We start from the raw sequence: 19,533 nt of genomic DNA, 5'->3' as shown, positions 1-19,533 counted from the left end.
GCCCGTAACCAGGAGTGGCGTCGGAGAACAATACTTGACGCCATACTCCTACCGAGGAGTCTGCCATATGACGTGACAGAGCGATCTGGTTCTTCCCGAGTCTCTGGCCCTCTGACTGGAGGCACTTCAACAGAGCTCTCTTATCATCTGGCAGAGAATCACAAACCTCAGATACCTTGTCCCAAAGAGACATTTGGTATCTTCCCATCAGGGCACCAAAGTTGGCAATATGGATACCCAGAGCAGCCGAAGAGTAGAGCTTTCGGCCCATACCATCTAACTTACACCCTTCCTTATCAAGGGGAGCCGAATGAGCACCCGACTTATACTTTGCGGCAAGAACCTCCGTAATGATGGAATTGGGCTGTGGATGCTTATACAGAAATTCCGCATTGATTTTATAAAGATTCTCGATTTTCTTAATTGAGGCAACTACCAAGGCTGGCCTTTGCCAGGTAGCCATGGCAACCTCCTTAATGCCTTTGACCATGGGAAGTTTGGCCGGACTTGTATCGGGGCTAAATAAAACCCCCATAATGGGGTCAGATGGCCTGGGGTCTGCTTGAATGGCTGATAAACCTAATGACTTAACCATACGCAGTAAGAAGTCAGAAAAAACCTTTAGGTCCTCCGTGGGGGAAACCGGGGTGGGGTCCCCCACTAAGTCATCCGGAGACAGAAGGGACGTGTCCTCCGAAGAAGACTCCGAGCCCAGTTTGGCCTCGTCGTCGCTGATGTCGACCTGGACGACTTGCCTGGGCCTCGACGTCGAAGCCGCTATTGCCGGTAATTCGTCGGCGCCGATCGCTGTCGACGTCAAAGGGAGAGGAGCTGGAACGGCCGGAGTTGCTACCGCACCCGCCGACGGTCCGGAGTCCTTATGACGCCGAGGAGGATCGTCGGCGAACGATGGGGGAAGGCCAACTGCGGGTTGTCGATGGCCCGGAATGGAATCGCCCCGGCATCAATGGTAAGTCTCGGCTTCACTACGGCTGTCGGCGTCGATCTGGCGGCGATAGTAGTCGACGTCAAAGGCAATAGGGGGCGAGGGGGCCTTAAGGCAGGTGCATCCGCACTCTGCAGGCGCTGACGCAGGCTCCGACCCCGATCCGCAGGGGGCGTTGAGCCTCTACTCGGTGGAGAGCGGCGACTAGGTGAGGCGGAAGCATGCCTCGATGACCCGGGTCCCTTACATGAAGGCACTTGATGCCTCGGCGACGTTCTATTGACGTCGACAGCTCTCTCGGGTGCACACGGAGTCGATGCACTCGACGTCGGTGGAATCGGTAAGGAAGAACTCTCCGGGGCAGACCACACAGAGTCTCCCCCTTCACTTTTGGAGAGGCAAGGTTCTTCTTCTTATCTTTATGCTTTTTAGATGGTGGTTCGGACATGGCTCTATTGTCTCTACCATGGGAGGTCGACCTCTTAGACGTAGTAGCGGGGTCTAGAGAACTCGGCCTCGGCTCCTGATCTGGTCGGAGTGATTTTTCATACAGGGCTGCCATTAATTTTTTTGCTCTGTGTTGGTGGCACTTAGGGGTAAACAGAGCACAGGTCTTACAAGCCGTCACTACATGCCCCTCGCCCAGGAACAGAAGGCAGTCGTGGTGCTCGTCCGCAGAAGCCATTTTAGTACCGCACGTGCAGCACTTTTTAAACAGGGCCATGTCAATACAATCCTAATTCTATTTTAGGTAACAGGAAGCAACTTTTACCTCAGACTTGTCGCAATAACGAAGGTCAAAACCAAAACGCTGTTCTCTCCGCGGCGGCAGAATGAGAACTGAGGGAGGAGTGCTCCCCACCCCCTCTGGTCAGGTGACTCCTGGGCGGGAAAGGCCGTTAAGGCTGGGTCCCTGACGGGAGGGGGAGGGGAGCGCTCCTTGGGAGCTAACTCTTCTACAAGCTCTGCTAATCTTTTCCGTGGCTGGCCTGCGCATGCGCAGTCCCATGTGGGACTGCACAGAAGCCACGAAAACGAACCAGGAGTCATTCGAAATCTGAGACCATTTACTGTAAAACTGAGACAGACTGTTGCCAAACATTGTAACTGCGGAACATGAAGGAACTGAAGGGCAATTAAATAGTCATGCTGAATTTTTCTTATTAGATTGCTCTTGGGGTGGGTAACCTCCTTTTCGGCTCTTCCCTCTTGGGGTATACCTCTTACCCTGTTGGGAGTATGATTGATATTGCGGCTGCGATTGTTGTTGCCGCTGGTAACCCCAGGCTTGGTTCCTGTTATACCTGCCAGAGTAGTAGGGCTGGGGATGTCTATTGTATAGTCGAGGTTTATACGAGGGGCCAGATTGATGGGTAACCCCCAGGGATTTAGCCGTCGCCTTCTGCTTCCGGAGGTTGTGTAACACCTCATCGGTTTGTTCGCAGAAGAGGGCCTTTGCATCAAAAGGCATATCCTCAATTCTGGCCCTAGCGTCTGGAGTTAGAGATGATGCCCTTAACCAGGAGTGGCGTCTGAGCACCACACTTGATGCTATGGCTCTGCCCGAACAGTCTGCCATATGTCTGGAGGCAGCCATTTGAAATTTCCCTAGTTTTCTGCCTTCTAATTGTATAGAAACCAGAAGAGCCTTCTTATCCTCAGGCAGGGTGTCAAATACCTCTGATACCCTGCCCCACAGGGATATTTGGTACCTGCCCATTAGTGCATTAAAGTTTGCAATTCTGATACCCAGTGCAGCTGACGAATATAATTTTCACCCCAGGCTGTCGAGTTTGCGTCCCTCTTTATCAGAAGGAGCAGAATGTGATCCAGATTTAAATTTTGCTGCTAAGACCTCAGTAATAATGGAGTTTGGTGGAGGATGTTTGTAGAGGAATTGGCATTCCTCTTCCTCCATTTTGTACAAATTTTTCATCTTCCTGATAGATGCTATTACTGAGGCAGGTTTGGTCCAAGTGGCCATAGCTACTTCTTTAATACCCTGAACTAAGGGCAATTTAGCTGGATCTGTGGCAGGGTTAAATAGTTCTCCCATAATGGGGTCAGACGGTTTGGGGTCAGGTTGCATAGACAACAAACCCAGAGCCTTTATCATATGGAGCAGGAGCTCAGAGAACGCTTTCAGATCCTCATTAGGGAAAATAGGGGTGGGATCCCCTACCGTATCCCCCGGAGAAGGAAGGGATATGTCCTCTGAACCCAGTTCTGAAATTTGGCCCCCTCCATCATAGGCATCCTCGACCTCGAGGGCTTGCCTGGTCTTTGAAGTCGAAGCTTGAATCTCTCTGGTGTCTATTGACGCCGATGTCGACGGAATAGGGACTTCTTGTCCCAAGGTAGGCATGGGTCGCGTCTCCCGGCATCGACTCTCTGGTTGCTTTGTTTTGCTTGATTTGAATTGTGAGCAATCGGTGTCGATGCGACGTCTGCAGGCGCCTCCTTCATGACGTCGATAGCCGCCGCCCATATAAGGATATCCCCCATAATGCAATGGTGGATACCATGGCTGCGGGTAGAAACTCACGGATTCCAATTCTGGAAGGGTTGTTGGTGTTCCCAGGCTCTGACCTCCGACTCCGGTAGGTAATCTGGGTCATTCATCATCTCATCAGGTGCTTCCATGACGTCTTCCTCCAAAGACGAAGAAGCAATCTCTATCCCCAATGGCGAGGGGGTAAGAGTGTGCCTTGAGGCGGCTGCTGCCACAGTCTGCAGACGTTTATGAGGGCTACGGCCTCTCTCGTTAGGAGAGATGGTGCATGGGGACTCAGATCTATTTCTCAGTGATCCTGAGTTACCCCTAGATGGCTCTCTATGCCTCAGGGATGAGGTCGCCAAAGATGGCGATGGTGCGACCTCTCTCCGTCCTCTCCCTGACGTCGAAGCGGTTTGTCTTGTCGGTGAGGAACGAGTAGATTGCTCTCCCACAGAGGTGGTCTTTGATTTTGGGGAGGTGAGGTGTTTTTTCTTTTCTTTGTGTTTCTTTGTCGGTGGTTCTGACGATGCTCTCAAATCTTCCATTACCCCCTTATATCTCTTTGTTGAGGGGTTTCCTGGAAGTTTTACTGTGTCGGGTTGTAATGCTTTCTCGTATGATGCTGCCTTCAGTTTTTTGGCACGATCTCGGCAGCATTTATGAGTAAATAGTGAGCAGGGCCTATATGATGTTACTATATGGCCTTCACCCAAACACAGTAAACAGTCTTGATGTTCATCTGACGCGGCCATTTTCGTGCCGCAAGAACAGCATTTTTTAAACAGGGCCATGTCAGAAATGTTTCTCTTCCTTATTTATTTCCCAAATGGCAAAAGAATATTATTGATTTTACTTCAGCTACCGTAGGGAATGACTTAATAAGTATTGTTCTCTCCACGGCAGCAGAAAGAGAACTGAGGGAAGAGTGTTCCCCTCCCCTATATGGCACATAAACGGTTAAAACCATTGGAGTTGGATAACGGACGGGGAGAGGGGGGAGCGCTCCTAGGGAGCCGACTCTTCCATAAGCTTTTTAATCTCCGTGGCTGGCCTGCGCAAGCGCAGTCCCATGTGGGACTGCACAGAAGCCACGAAAACGAACTTGAATAATGGAATTTTCTTGAATTCCATGGCTAGAGCACTAGCTTACACGTTCTCTCTCCGTGGCGGCAGAAAGAGAACTGGAGGGAAGAGTGCCCCCTCCCCCTTGGGACATGTGACCCAGGGGCAGGGAGATTGCATGCCCCAAGGGGAGGGGGAGCACTCTCCTAAATTGTGCTAGAAGCTAACAAATCTTATTCGTGGCTGGCCTGCGCTGTCCCAATGTGGGACTGCATAGAAGCCATTCAGATGAACAGGAGATTTGCATTGCTAGCAGTTAAATCACCCACAGCACATCGGATGCCCAAAATTTATGTTTATAGTAGCAAGGCCGTTCAAGCAGGCAGCAAATTGTCTGCTCACGTAGGGGGAGATTGTTTTGGAACATTGACGGATGGACAGGACAATCAGATATCAGACTTGGACAATGGAAGAATTATTATGGAACAAGATATTTCTAAACAATTTTAGTCATGATTTGTGGAAATTTATTTCCTAAAGAATGTGACAGGGAGGGGTCATTTGAGATCCTCTCCTCACGGTCCAGCTTATAAAAGGGCAGTCCAAATGTCCAGTCCTTTGTCCTTCCCAGGGAGAAATCATTCTCCTTTGGAATGACCCAGAGCGGCTCTGTCTGTCTGTGTATCAGTCTCTATGTGGGATGTTGTTAAATCTGTCTAAGTATTATTTTTCTCTTTGCCTTACAACCTCTTTAAGTTCAATAAACCTATATGCTTTACTGTTATGTGTGTGTGGTCTGAGACTGTCCTAAGTACATTTTTCCTATTACACACTCTGGCTTTGCTTGGTAAGTAGCAGGCAGAGGAGTAAAAAAAAAAAATAAAGAGCTCAAGGGAGAGAATTTGCAGAATTCTCGCATCAACATGCTCCAGCCATGTTAGCATGGGAAGGTGGACGAGGTGTCTGTTACCTCTAGACTGAGATATTGACAGCAGGGGGAGATATTGAGAGCAGGGGGAAGCAGAGATTTGTTTTTAGAAGGGTCAGCAGTATAATTATTTCCCCAGCAACTCTTAACAAAAGGACTGAGCAGAGAAAACATGGAAACCACCTTCTAGGTGGCAGGAAAACTGACAACAGGAGAGAGAACTTTGGCCAGCAGCTGTGTTGTCCTGGCTACTACACAGCGTAATGCTGCCATCACATCTGTGGCATACTTACTGACCTGTTCAAAAGTCCAGTGTTACTACTGTGGTAAAATAGGACTACTACAGTTGAGTTCCCACCTGCCAGCATCAAAGTTTTTCAGCATATGTAAATAGACTGTGTCATGCCAACCACGTTTGTAGATTTGTCTTTATTTTACCTCTTGTAAAAACCTGTTTAGGAAAGTTTTGGATCAAAAACAGGAGGCAAGCACAATATTGGGGTAAGTGAGGGAAAGTGGATCCCCAACGTGGGTAAATCTTACCAAAAGCCTCTGCCAAGGACATAAACACAGAGCATGTGCTCAAGGCTAGCCCCTCCCCCCACCATGTGGGCATCCTTCCCCCTCTCTCCAACATCACAGCCGTTTGACAGCATTGCCAGTGGGTTGCTCTAAAGCAAGAGACCAGCCTGGATGTGGGGAAAGAAGATGCCAGAGTTTCCAGCAAAAATCACAAATGAAAAGCAGGAGCTCCTCCTCAGTGACTTCTTCAGGCAGCCTGGAAGCTGAAATCCCATCAGGCCTTCCCTAACCATGAAGGTCCAAAGGTGCACAACACCTGCTGCTCATCAGACATTGCAGAAATAGAGGTGTGGAACATTCCTTTCCAAAGTAAAAGGCCATGATGCCCAATTGGATGGTGGCTGCAAGCTGCTTTTCTCCGCCTCCTGTCATTCCAACTACAAAACAAATGTTCAGGTGGCTGGGTTAGCTTGACCTCAGAATCCCCCACAGTTCTTGATATGCCAGGAAGAGGGCTCATCGGCGCCTGAATGCCCGGGATATCCTCCAGGCATTGGGCTCCTCATAACGGTTGTAAAGCGGCTCAAGGCGCTGCTGCTTCTTCTGCTTGCTCAGCTTCGTGGGGTCAGAAACCTTGAAGAAGGCCGGGGCAAACTCCACCAGCCAGCGGGGATCTATGGTGGTGACCTCCCGCATATACTCCTTGGTTGTGAGCACCAGCTCATGGTATACGACCCTGGGGGCAGGGAACAGGGAAGGAAATGGCTAGTTAGAACACCGTTCTTTCCCCATTCTCACACTTAAAAACCTTCTCTCTCTCTCACACACACACACACACACGTTAGTGAAAGACAGAATTACTGAGGTAGGAGGAATCTGCCCACTTTAGCACATCCCTAATCTAAAACTAGGCTGTGGAAATGGATTCTGTGAGATCTGAAGCCGGGAATAGTCAAACCTTCTCTATTCATGGGGAGTCTGGGCGGCCTCCTTTAATCATCAATCCTACTACCATAAGAGGTGAGGGAGTAAGACAGATGTTACAAGTACCACATTATCCTGGCAGAAGGAAACCCCTTGCTAGACTTTATGGCAGGAAAGGTAAAGTTAAAATGGCGCATGCGAATTCAAAAAGGTCAAGTAATCAAATATGTGTTAACTCACTGTGTTAACTCAGTTTAAAAATGCTTCAATCCTGACAACGTTCTACAAAGGGTGGCAACTGATTGCCAGACCCCCTCCTCAAATCTCCAGCAATTACTTGTCCTCCTTGTAGGACTCTCCGAGACTTAGAACTAATGCAGCAAAACCCTCAGTGCTCTGTAGGTAACCCTCTTTTCCCTACTTGCGTCTCCCACTTACCATTCAGGCTGGCGGTTGAAGAGGGCGCTTGAGGGGTGGATATAGACTACCTGTTGGTCAATCAAGGTCCGGTAGCCCTCCTGGGGATCTTTCTTGGCTGCATTCCGGAAGAAGCCACTGCAGATGGCCTTCTGCACGCGCACTGTTGCTTTTCCACATGATACTACATCCAACTTGTGCCTGCCAAACAAGACAGAAGAATTTAGGACACAAATGAAGCAGGTCTCGCAGTCTAGGCTTTAACCCCCATAAATGCTCCCCCAGGCTGCCTTCTTCCACTGGGAGATTGCTGAGACCCTGCAAAGGTCTGCCCAAGCCAAAAGTTCACTTCCACTGTTTTGAACATTAGGAGGCCCAGTGAAGATAACCTGCTCTTATCACTCTGGTGTTTCATGAAAAAGGTCAGCAGAGTCAGCCTCTGAGGGTGAGCATATTACTCACCAGCCAAGACTCTGGAAAGCTGGGCTGAATTTCCCAGCTGAGATATAAGCCAAGGGCTGACTGTTCCAGAAAAGCTTCTTCCAGAAAGGTTCCTTCAAGCAGAGCTGCAGACGTGTGTGTGGGGAGGGGCTAACAGATTTATTTAAAACCCTTGTAAGCTGCCTTTTCGCCCAACTTACAGCCCCAAGGCAGCGGTCAAAACATTAAACCAATAATTAAAATACTAATACAAAATTATTAAACAAAACACATACATACACAGACACACAAACAGAGAAGAGGGATTTAAAGAGGGAACACCAAACAAAGGGGGGAGGCTGAACGCACTCAGGAGGTGGCGTGACTTCAGTGCCAGCGTAAATGCCACTTGCACAAGGGGCATTAACGCCAGTGCCAAGGCACTTAATGCTGGTGCCGGAGAGTGGCGCAACAGTGCAATGCACGGGCGCCTGCACAGCTGTGGCAGCAGCGCACCTCTGGCGCAGGAGCTTGCACTGGCATCAAAAGGGGTGTTTCTGGGGGTGCAGCCGACATTCGTCAGCTCCCTGAGCCTTTTCAGCACAGGAATGCCCACTTTTACTGGCGCAAAGTTATGCCGGCAAAAGAAGGGCGCAGCCCACTGAGTTGCATTAGAGGACTTCAGAAAATACCCCCCATTGGCGTAGTGTCAGGCATGGTCTGTGCAGGAAATGCCAGGCATGGTCTGACTGAGAGTGTTATGCTTTCTCCAGGTGCAGTTCCAAGGTTGGCTGGAACAACTGCCAACTATGTGTTTTGACTCTGGACTCTGTGAAACTCTTGCCTCAAGGGAAGGGGGGTTATCATAGCCTCCAATGCCTTTGATTTGTTCTATGCCCTTTCATATATACCCTGCACCAGGCTTTTAGTTCTCATTAGTGCCATCTTGCTTCTAGCTGCTGTAAACCTATAGATCTTCCAATAAATCAACTCTCTTTTGGACTACTTGTCAATGGATGTTGTTTATGGGATTGTCATGGGACAAGTGCTCACATTATGGCACTAATGAGAACTAAAAGCCTGGTGCAGGGTATATATGAAAGGGCATAGAACAAATCAAAGGCATTGGAGGTCCCGGCGATCCCCTTAGAGCTCCAGCCAGGGATTAAAATCCAGGTAAAAAAGGTAAGAGGAAGATTAGTGCCATAATGTGAGCACTTGTCCCATGACAATCCCTCTGTACACACCTTCTGGCAGGTAAGGCATATGGCTCAGGATGCTGCACGACTTCCACAAGAAATGCAGACTTAGAACACGAGCAGGACACCCTTGGTGGCCATATTAGGGCAAGCAGGGTGTGGACTGTGTGCTACCATAGCTTTTCATAATGCACACAGTCAAAAGTTAGGATGCTTATTGCCCAATGTTTGAAAAATGCCAAAGGGATTTCCTTAGAGAGGTGGCTGCCCTTCCCAGTCTCAGTCTCCTTCTGACTTCTTGGCTGCAGTCTCCTTTTCAGTTGATGATGGAGCCAGGGAATAGAAAATATTGAACAATTTCAGTTTCTTCATTGTCAGCCTTAACGTTGCGTAATTCCCCGGTAGACATTACTTTTGCCTTCTTGATGTCCAGCTGCAGTCCCGCTTTGGCTCTTTCTGTTTTTAACTTTCATCAGAAGTTGTTTCAAGTCTTTGCTATTTTCTGCTGGTAACATGATTCCATTTGCATATCTCAAACTGATCATGATAAAGAACTCCGAATACATGCAGATACTTTTGTCTCATGTAATAATTGACATGGCTGGTCAAGCTGGCTCAGTCTGTCCCCTCCCCCCACCCCTTTCATTATTTTTGGCTGTACTTTAACCCAGCAATCCCCAATGTGCGCCTGCTGGTACGATTCCTGATTTCTTGAGCCTTGGGGATAAAATCAAAGTCTTGAATGGAACAGAAAACAAACAAAGAAACAAAGAAGGGAGTTCCGGGTTGAGGCCTGAGTTCATCCCGCACAGGCCATATCCCCATAGCTAAGTCACAGTCTCACGTCTCTGGACACGGACACCAAGGATGCAGAAAATGAACTGTATTAACACTCACCCTCTGCTTTTTCAAATGCTTGTTTTCTCCACGGAATCAGATTTTGATTGCTGTAAAGATTTGCTCACAGTCTAATACTGCAAGCAGTTCTGCATCTGCAGAGTGGCAGCATTTGGCATACTCGGTGGGCCACCATGCTGAATGCCAACATTGCAGAGATGAACAGCCGTTTGAGTGGCTTTTACATTTGGAATAGAAAACACATCCCTGGATTCAATGATAACAAGTCCTTTGAAGAACGTAAATTCAGTTTTGGAACACCTGATCCTAAGCCCTTTTTCTTTCCTTTCCCCCTGTTCTTAGACCAAGGTCTTGAACATTAAAACCATAAAATTTAAATAAGACCCATCTCTTCTCTGCAGCCTCCAAAAACGAGCAACAAAATAAGTACGCTGAGGGTCAGAGTCCTCAAAGAGGAACTGAACCTTTTGCTCCAAAGCACCTTGTATCTTTGTTCAGGCAGTCTGCCTTTTGTTAGCACCACATGGTAATGGTGGCCATCAAAATAGATTAAGCTGAGATGGACCTTGCAAAAAGAACCCACAAAAATGGACCTAATTCCTCTCATGTTCAGGGAATTTATTACCTCTCTGCTCATCCCCCTATGGGTCAGTCCTTCCCAGGAAGACACACAATCTAGCATTTGGAATCCACAAGTATCTGTCACCTCCTAGGTGTTACATTCCTGCCAAGGTGTGAGATGGCCCTTTGACTGTTCTCTCTCAAAATCCACCTGATCCTAAGCCTAAACAAACCTCTTCCACCTGTCCACAGCCGGGTACTCACCTGTCCATGATGCCCAGCATCTGTTTGCGAATATCCTGTGCCCGGCGCAGTGAGCGGGCCTGGATGAAGTTCTCGTAGCACCAGGGGTTGGAGAACTTGTTGTTCTTCCAGGAGTTATAGACAGCCAGAAGTGTCAGGTGGTCCCCTTCAGTCTGGTGGAACTTGGCTTTCTTTTGGTCAGCGAGAGCTTGCTTGTCCTACATACATAACAAGAAGTCAACATTCACCAAGCACCATCTTTCCAGGCCTTCTGACACACTTGATACTGAGCCTGTGCAAGGCAGATCAACAAAGACTCCAATTTATAAATGATGGCCCTCAAGATTTGCCAACATATTTTGCAAGATTGAAAAGCTGAACAAGTATGCTGCTGATCTATAGAACAGTGAGGCCCAAACATCCACAAAATGTGTAGCCTCCTTGACTACAGAGTTAAAACTGGAGAACAAGACAGTGGCTCAGTAAATAAAATCAAATAGCATCATAAACATTTTTTTACACTAGATTTCTGAGTCAGCCTCATCATTTTAATACTCTGGCATTACTAAGGGATCTGTGTGAGCGATCTGAAGACAAAAGGGAGGAGAGGGAAAGCTTAGCTTTTACTAACGCCCTGGTATCTATGGCACACAAGCCATTTGTATATACTTCCAGCAACCTTTGTTGGTTTTCCTATCAAGTGAAATCCACAGCCCACTGGCCCATGAAAGCAAACGAACAGTCACACATTTTTAAATGTATCCAGTTTGTTACTGGATGTCCCTTCATCACTGAAGAAAGAGAAATGCATTCCCCCATCCCCATGGCATTACATCTTACAGATGCTTGAGTGTAGGGCATTTAACCCATTGAAATGTTTTGTTAATTGTTCAGTCAGATCCTGATCAAGTGTTGAAAACTAACCGCAAAGCATTTGACTTGCTCATGTTTTAAGTGTGGAGGATGGGGAAGGACTGTCAGATTTGCAAACTGAGCCTCTCGCCCAGATGTGGGCGGAGCCCAAACCTCCCCAGCCCACATTCCATCATCATGCCAGCTGAGTGGCCTGCCCCTCTTGCTGAGGCTCACGGCCACCTTGCAGAGGGTGACCCCCTCCTCCTAGTCACCTTGGGCCGGTAGAAGACATTCTGCACAGAGAGCATGGAGACGATGGTGAGCATCTCCTCACTACACCCCAGGTGCACAGACATGATGAGCATCTTGCACAGCATGGGCTCCAGGGGGAACTCCGCCATCTGCCGGGGGAAAGGGAAGAGGTATCAGCTTGGCCCGTCTTTGATCCACAGCCTCGCTCGGGAAAAAGAGTGGCAATAATTGCTGCCCTGACCAACACCCTTCCCTGGAATAAGGCACAGATGGTGGTCTGTTTGGCTTGTCCTTCACACAGTCAGGGGCTTCCTTCAAGACAGACCCTGCTCGAGATGCTCCCCAGCCCCAAAAGACACATGCAGGGCAACATGTCTCCCCCCCCCCCATGGCTCAGTGGGCAGTGCCCTGGAGGGTTTGCCTCCAGCTTCAGACAGGGCGTGCATATTGTACAGCCCCAAAGCCACAGGGTTTAGCATTTGCCACAAAACTTGGCATTCTGGAAACCCACGTCTGCCTTTTTCCTATTTTTCAAGCATGTTTCTAGTGCTCATGGGTGAGAAAAAACCCAACACACCTCAGTCTCATCTTTCCTCCAAGGACCTCAGGGCAGCCACTAAGATTTCCAGTATCCCACCAAGATTCATGGGTTTGATTGAACAGAGGATTGCTACAAGCAGAAGGGGGACAATTTTTGCTAATTCCCCTCCTCGCTGAGTCCCATTTCCCCCAAGAATAGCCTTCCAGGGAACAATTTGGGCTAGGGTGGAGGCAGGGTTGGAAGGCAAAGAAGCTGCCCTACACAGAGACAATCCTTTCCAGCAATGGAAATGAGGGGTGGATATAAGCACTCGCCTCTACTACTCTACAGTGTTGTTATTTCCCCTGTCCCTACAGCCAGCCTAGCCCCCCTATTTGTCTCCACTCCTCATCAATGAAGACGATTCTTGAGAGCAGAATTACTTACACAACCTAAGCACACCCATGCAGACAGGCTGCCTGCTCCAGACGCAGACGCGGAGCCTTTCCCCGAGGCAGCTCATCCACCACCCACTCAGAGCCGTGTGAATGGGGCCGTGCAGACCTACCCTGCGCCCCAGGCGAGTCAGCAGCCCCTCATCGTCCAGGGCCCCCAGGGTGTACAGCTGCTCCATGGCAGTGATCAGAGTTTCCATTGGGGGGGCATCCATGAAATCGAAAGACAGCAGGTCGTTTATTCCCATCGCCTGTGTGTGAGTGGAAGGAAGGAAGGAAGGTGAGCAGCGCTTTGTACACCGCTTGGCAACACTCATACCCTGAAAACACTACACCGACAGCCGGTCTTAAAGAACGACAAAGAATACATCTGTCATTCCTGCTACTGATTAAAATGAGACCCTAGAAGCAGGGGTCCCAAAGTGGTGCCTGTGGGCACCATGGCACCCCTCGACACCTTTCCTGGTGCCCACCAAGTGTTTGTAGGAAGTGGGTGGGGCCAGATGGGCTTCTGATTGGTCACTGGAGTTTTCATTGGCCGTGCAGATTTTTGTCTTTAAAAAAACATTGCTCTGGCAACAGCTGCCACCACAGCACAAGGATCTTCACTTTGTGATTGAAGGTAAGCTGTGGCAGCCAGGGGCTGGGTCCGCCTCCTGGAACAGCCATTTTGTGGCTGCACCCACCACACTGCATCAGAATTCCAAAGGTGCCCACAGGCTCAAAAAGGCTGGGGACCCCCTGCCCTAGAGATATACTAAATAAGGTTGTCAGGGCTTGTGCAAGCAAAAGAACCTGGTTCCGTTTAGGCTTCAATGCTTTACCTTGAGAGACAGCACAGTGCTGGCCAAGTTGGTCCTCTGGATCTCGGGGACATTGGTGGTCAGCATCTCATCGCGGTAGGCCCGCTCCGTGTAGAGTCGGTAGCACTTGCCTGGACCCGTCCTTCCAGCCCTCCCAGCGCGCTGCTTTGCTTGGGCCTATCAGAATTGCAAATAAGCAGCAAAAAGGGAGAAGTGAGTGGTCTCTGCTCCCCCACACCATGTCTGATCCAGCCCCAGGGGCCAAGATGATGCTGCCAGAAGCCTGGCAATTCCAGACAGAGAGGGCAGCAAACACATCAAGGGTGGGCCTGGCGAAGGAGGAGATGGGATGGAGGAATGGCTTCAGCAGATGACCCCGTGTTTTAGTGTTATAGGAGAGGGAGAAAAACCTCTCCCTGTCCACTCTCTCCAAACCATGCATAATTTTATAGACCTCTATCATGTCTGCCCTTAACCGCCTTCTTTCCAAGCTAAACAGCCCTAAGCATCTTAACCGCTCCCCATAGGACAGTTGCTCTAGTCCCCTAATCATTTTGGTTGCTCTTTTCTGCACCTTCTCAAGCTCTGTAATATCCTTTTTTAGGTGTGGTGACCAGAACTGTACACAGTATTCCAAGTGTGGTCTCACCATAGATTTGTACAAGGGCAGTATGATATCAGCAGTTTTATTCTCAATTCCTCGTCTAATGATGGCCAGCATGGAATTTGCCTTTTTTACAGCAGCCGCACACTGGGTTGACATCTTCATTGAGCTATCCACTACCACCCCAAGATCCCTTTCTTGGTCTGTCGCTGCCAGCACAGATCCCATCAGTGTATATGTGAAGTTGGGATTTTTTGCCCCAATATGCATCACTTTACACTTACATTGAATCTCATTTGCCATTTTAATGCCCATTCTTCCAGTATGCAGAGATCCTTCTGGAGCTCTTCCCAGTCCGATTTTGTTTTAACCAGTTACCAGGAGCATGGAAGGGGGAGGTGTTAAACCCTACCTGCCTAGAGAGCTCACGTGAGAGAGCCTGCTCTTCTCTGTAGCAATTTGGAGAGAGAGGGAAGGTTAGAATTGGAGCTCTGGTCTTTTAAGCCCACATGAGTTCAAGCAACGCATTTCCAGTACTAAAATGCTACTGTGGCACAGGGGGATGGGGCGACTTTAGAAGTCAAAGACTCTTCTTGGACAACCAAGTTGATTTGAAGCACTAAGTGGACTGAGACATGGGTAGGGTTTATTGGAGAATAATGTGAAAGACTGCTTGTTGGAGGAATGGTTACTGGGGGAATTTCCATGGGGCCCCTGTGGATCCTCAAATCCCCAGTTAACCATGTGATACAAAGAGACCTTGAAGTAGTAACTGGTGCTTTTTGCACCTGATCAACAAGGGAACAGAAGAGTAAGCTGGGTAAGACTCTAGCCAGTTTTGATGACTATTCTGTTGTCAGCTTGTTCCCTTGCACAAGATACTTTTGTTCATGATGGTGGAAAATCCATGGCCTATGAGACTTCAACCACCCTCACACTGACTGGGTAAAACATGTGTTAGAGTCATGTTGCAGAAATGAAAGTGAACTGCGTAGAAACATTTATCCCCTTCTCTAGACAGTTCATTCTCATTTCTGCAGCATGTCTTGAGCACGTTTTACCGTCAATGTGAGGGTGGTTGAAGCCTCATAGTATCATAATAAGATCTGCTTTAATCACCTCTCTTATTTCCTTCTCCATATTATCCCATCCTTCCCTCCCAAGAAACTTTGCCCCTCCCCCGCCCCCATTTTACCCTCCCAACAACCACGCTGTGAGATACACTTAGGTTGACAGTGCGTACCTGGGAAATGGGTGTCACAACCAGCTGGTCAATCCCAGTCTTGGAGTTGTACACTTTCTGCTTCACAAAGCCAGGGTCCACAACATAGTAGATCCCATCAATGGTCAGCGAAGTTTCGGCAATGTTTGTGGCAATAACCACCTAAGCAGAAAGGAGGGAGGCAGCAGAGCACAAGTCAGGCAAGAAGCTCAGCAGAACACACAAAGCCAGGATAACCCCCACTGCTTCCACTAAACTCCGCTGCGTCAGTGCAGAGAATCCCGCACACACAAAGGGTGAAAACTGCATCTGAACCTCTTTTTTCTGGGAATGCATCCGAAGAACTAACTCAAACAGAGGTGACAAGATCAAGTTCAAAAAAATTACCAATTATCTATGTGCCAGGTTCAGACAGCACCAGAGTATCTTGAAGGAGCTCAAATGTTAAACCAGTAATTTAACAAGGGTACAAGGAGTGGCTTTAAAAGAGGATCAGCCAAATTCACAAGATAATCAGCCATGAGTGCTATAAGAAGCCACTACATTCACAGGGAAGGACTGTTAGAAACAAGATACTGGATAAGACGGGTCGTCATGGGGGGGGGGAGAAGCACCACCCTCCTAGGAAATAACAGAACACTTACCTTCCGACTGCCTGGGGGAGCGGGATCAAAAATCCGCGTCTGCATCTCGCTAGGCAAGGCGGAGTAGACAGGGAGGATAATCAGCTCAGGCACATCCGGGCCCAGCGATTTCATCCGTTCATAGAGAATTTCACAGGCTGTGTCAATCTCCTCCTGGCCAGTCAAAAACACCAGGATATCTCCTGCGCAAAAAGGAAACCAGCACCCAATGGTCACAGCCCCCTACAGGCAGGCCAGCACACAGTCAGCATGCTTCCAGGAATGCACACGAGCATGAGATCGAACTCCTGTCGTGCTGATAAGCTGAAGCGATTGCCACTGCGCCATCAGCTTTGCAGCTGAAACATTCGGATAGCCAGGTTTCAGCCCTCTTCATTGTAACACTAAGCTTGACAACACGCAGGTGGACTGAGGCAAACCAGATGGATTTACACAATTCATTTTGCCAGCAGGTGCAGAATGGGGGCGGCAAGAGCAGAAAAATCCAACAACAAAATGGTCATTCTCCTTTTCAGAAGGAAAACCCTTCAGAGTAAACCCAGAGTAAACCCACTTCTACTGAACTCTGGGAACTATTGCTTTCTAAGAATTCTGGGAATTCTGCTTGTGAACTCCATTTCTGTCTCGTAACTACTGTCCCAAGGCTTGTGGGGAATGCCAGGGAAAGAGGAAGCCTAGAGAACTGAAGCAGGGATGGGAACATTCATTAGAAGCTAGTCCAACAAATTGGCATCATATGTTTAGAGGCTGGTATTCAGTAAAGGAGGGCCATATTCCACAAGAATGAGATCACAATCCTGAAGGTTTCTTCTCATCAGCAGATGGGAAAGTATCCTTGTGTGGGCTGGGCTCCTGACTCCGTGGGCAGGGCGAATGCAAATTTCCTGAGGAGGCTCTCCACCTCCCCAGTTCATGTCATGCCAAGCTTCAGAGGAGATGGCTTCTCCTTGCCATAATGGCCCTCTCAGAGTATCAGTCCATTTGCTTTGGAGACCAGCAACTGCAGATACTGCCATGTTGAAGGCAAAACAAGCAATGGTCTCATGCAGACTCCCTGTCCCAACAGGTAGTTTCTCCCCGACTGCTTAAGTTGGAATGTACGGGGACATGGAGGTATGCCTCGTTGAAATCTATGAAGCCTAGGAAGTCCCCTGTCTGGATGGCCACTATGGATCAGAGGGTTTCCGTGTGCAATTTCTTCTTTCTCTTGAGTTTGTTGAGGTGCTTTAGGTCCATAATTGCTCTCCAATCACTGTTTTTCTTGGGCATGACATAAAGTAGAGAAGGTTCCAGAAAATCTTTTACTCTCCAGAACCAGTTCTATTGCTTGGATCTCCAGCAAGTGAGTGATGGCTCGGTGCAAAGGTTGATGTAATTAGGGCTTGGGGATACCAGGGATCAGTCCCTTGGGGTGTGGCAAAGGTCTGTGGAGTACCCCTGGCTGATGGTGGGCCCACCTGTTCTGGGTGGAGCAGAGCCAAGCGGCTGCAAAGTTTTGGAGTTGGCCTCCTATTATGGCAGCAGGATGAAAAAGACATCTTTCCGGACTTGCTGGTCAGGAGACCCAGGTATGAGGAGGAAGATTTGGGGGGAAGGCAGGTCCGGTTCCAGTATGGCTCATGAAGAACGAAAGGATCCTGGGCTTGATCTGGCAGGTCTGTTGTGGGGAAGGGAAGGTGATATTAAGCTGGTTTGATTCTCCCTTAAGTGGGAGAGAAAGTTGGCATATAAAAAACAACTCTTCTTCTTCTGGAAGAAGGAGGCACCACTTTCTTCTTTTCTTTGGTCTCCACTAGGACTTCATCTAGTGCTGGGTCCCCAGAGTTTCTCCCCCTGATAAAGAACCACTGAGGTGTTTTATGAATGGTCGCTTAACCCTCCTTTATTCCGTTTCAGCCAGGATCAGATTTTTGGGTATGCACGTTACCTCATTCCTTGGAAGCTCAACGCTGCTTCAACACAAAACAAACCCGGCTTTTCCCATTCTTGCCCGAATTAAACCGAGGATCCTGGCTCATTCTGGAATCACTGAGCGAGCGTACAACTTTCTCGGGATGAGCTTCGCCCCACCCTTTTCCAAACCCCTCTTCAAGGCAGCATGCTGATAGCCAAACAGGGGAAGCACAGAAGACTGGCTTCACTCAGTGTGTAAAGAGGCAGGGATTCAAGTGCTTCCTGCTTCCTGGGAGCTCTTTCTGAGCAAAAGAAAGGCTTTTTTAAAAAACCCTCCCCTTTTTCTCCCCCCTCCCCTTCTTTCAGATTGCTCCGTTTTTTGTTCTTAAAATGTTTTTTTATGCGGCAGTTGGGTTTGGGGGGAAGGAAATCTCTCGCGAGGTAAGCCAATTACAGAGCAGCATTTAAAGGGGTGGGACTTGATTTGAACTTGGGAGACTGCTTTTCTGTATTCATGCCTCCATTGGCACACAATTTCGTCCCTGATCATTCCAGCCAGTGCATACAGTTTCCCCCAACCTGGGTTACTTTGATCCTGGCTGAAACGGGGAATAAAGGAGGTTAAAGCGAGCATGCATAAATGACCTGATTGCTCTTGGAGAGATGATCCATTTCCAGTGTTTCAGCCAAACGTTATGCCTGAGTCTGACTAGACCGGGAGCCGGATCCTGCAGTAGTTCCTCTGCCCAGAGAATGGAAGCGCTGGAAAAGACTGATGAGGCTGCACTTGCTCTGAAAGACAGGGCCAGGGCCTCCTTTGCCTTCGTGAGGAAGATCTCGTTTTCCCTGTCACTTTGGTGACTGAGAGTATTGTCCCCATCCTTGAGGAGGATAGCCCCAGATGGCAGGCTGGCCACTGGTGCATCCACCGGGGGACCTTCAGGTCTTTCACAGTGGTGCCAGGCAATGTGTACATTCTTTTTGCCACTGAGTGCAAGCCTTTTCCTTCACTTGAGGAGGCCCATTCAGTTGAGGGTCTCCTCAAAGGAATCTGAAACAGGCACGATGACAGGAGCTGGCATGTCCCGTTGGAGGTGTCCTGAGGAGCCTCTGGGATAGATTCACCCACAGATCCCAGACTGGAGATAACCTTCCCGAAGAGGCATAGGAAGTCCTCCCGCTGGAACGGTCTTCTCACTCGTTCTTCCCCCTCCTTCCCACCCTCCAAGAGCTCAGACCGGCTTCCCTTGTGCCTCATTTGAGGGTGTGAAGCGGAGAGCAACACCAGCCTGAGGTCTCCCAGTCAGGGCCAGGCTCCAGCCAGCACCAGGGGGGACTCAGGTCTCCCCTTGCCACAGGACCCTGCAGGGGAGGTCTTTGCAAGCCCCGGCCCACAGCCCTTGGCTGGCCACTCCTGATGGGAGGCTGCTGTGACTTATACTCTTCTGTAAGAACTTCTTTTATTTCTCCATTGATCTCACATTTTTCAGTATGTTCACACGATTATCATTTAATATACCTTATGTCTGGTAAAGATAATGCTGTTACCCTATCTGTAGTTCATTATTTAATAGCTGCCTTGAAGATGCGTTTAAAGGTATAATTACGCCTAAATGCATATTTGCACACAGGCGCTCCTTTGCACTGGAACTGGACTGGAACGGTCTCGTGAAGACTGGGCCTGATGAGGCTGTGTCTTCCCTGGACC

General features: G+C 48.9%; 1 protein-coding gene across 1 annotated transcript in view; it reads right to left on the bottom strand.

The window, feature by feature from the left end:
* Positions 1-6,450: 6,450 nt before the first annotated feature.
* The window catches only part of DHX8 (DEAH-box helicase 8), a 34,665-nt gene continuing 21,582 nt past the window's right edge, over positions 6,451-19,533 (bottom strand). The window contains exons 16-23 of the mRNA XM_056863159.1: positions 15,933-16,114; positions 15,310-15,450; positions 13,484-13,639; positions 12,773-12,910; positions 11,705-11,833; positions 10,599-10,795; positions 7,318-7,497; positions 6,451-6,691 (exon numbers count right to left, since the gene is read on the bottom strand). Coding sequence (XP_056719137.1) covers positions 6,472-6,691; positions 7,318-7,497; positions 10,599-10,795; positions 11,705-11,833; positions 12,773-12,910; positions 13,484-13,639; positions 15,310-15,450; positions 15,933-16,114 — 1,343 coding nt within the window. The 3' untranslated portion in view covers positions 6,451-6,471. The remainder of the gene's footprint in view (positions 6,692-7,317; positions 7,498-10,598; positions 10,796-11,704; positions 11,834-12,772; positions 12,911-13,483; positions 13,640-15,309; positions 15,451-15,932; positions 16,115-19,533) is intronic.

The sequence above is a fragment of the Euleptes europaea genome, chromosome 18 (assembly GCF_029931775.1).
Source record: "Euleptes europaea isolate rEulEur1 chromosome 18, rEulEur1.hap1, whole genome shotgun sequence".
NCBI classification, from domain to species: domain Eukaryota; kingdom Metazoa; phylum Chordata; class Lepidosauria; order Squamata; family Sphaerodactylidae; genus Euleptes; species Euleptes europaea.
The sequence above is the reverse complement of the archived record's forward strand: the minus strand, read 5'-3'. Positions and strand labels throughout refer to the sequence as shown.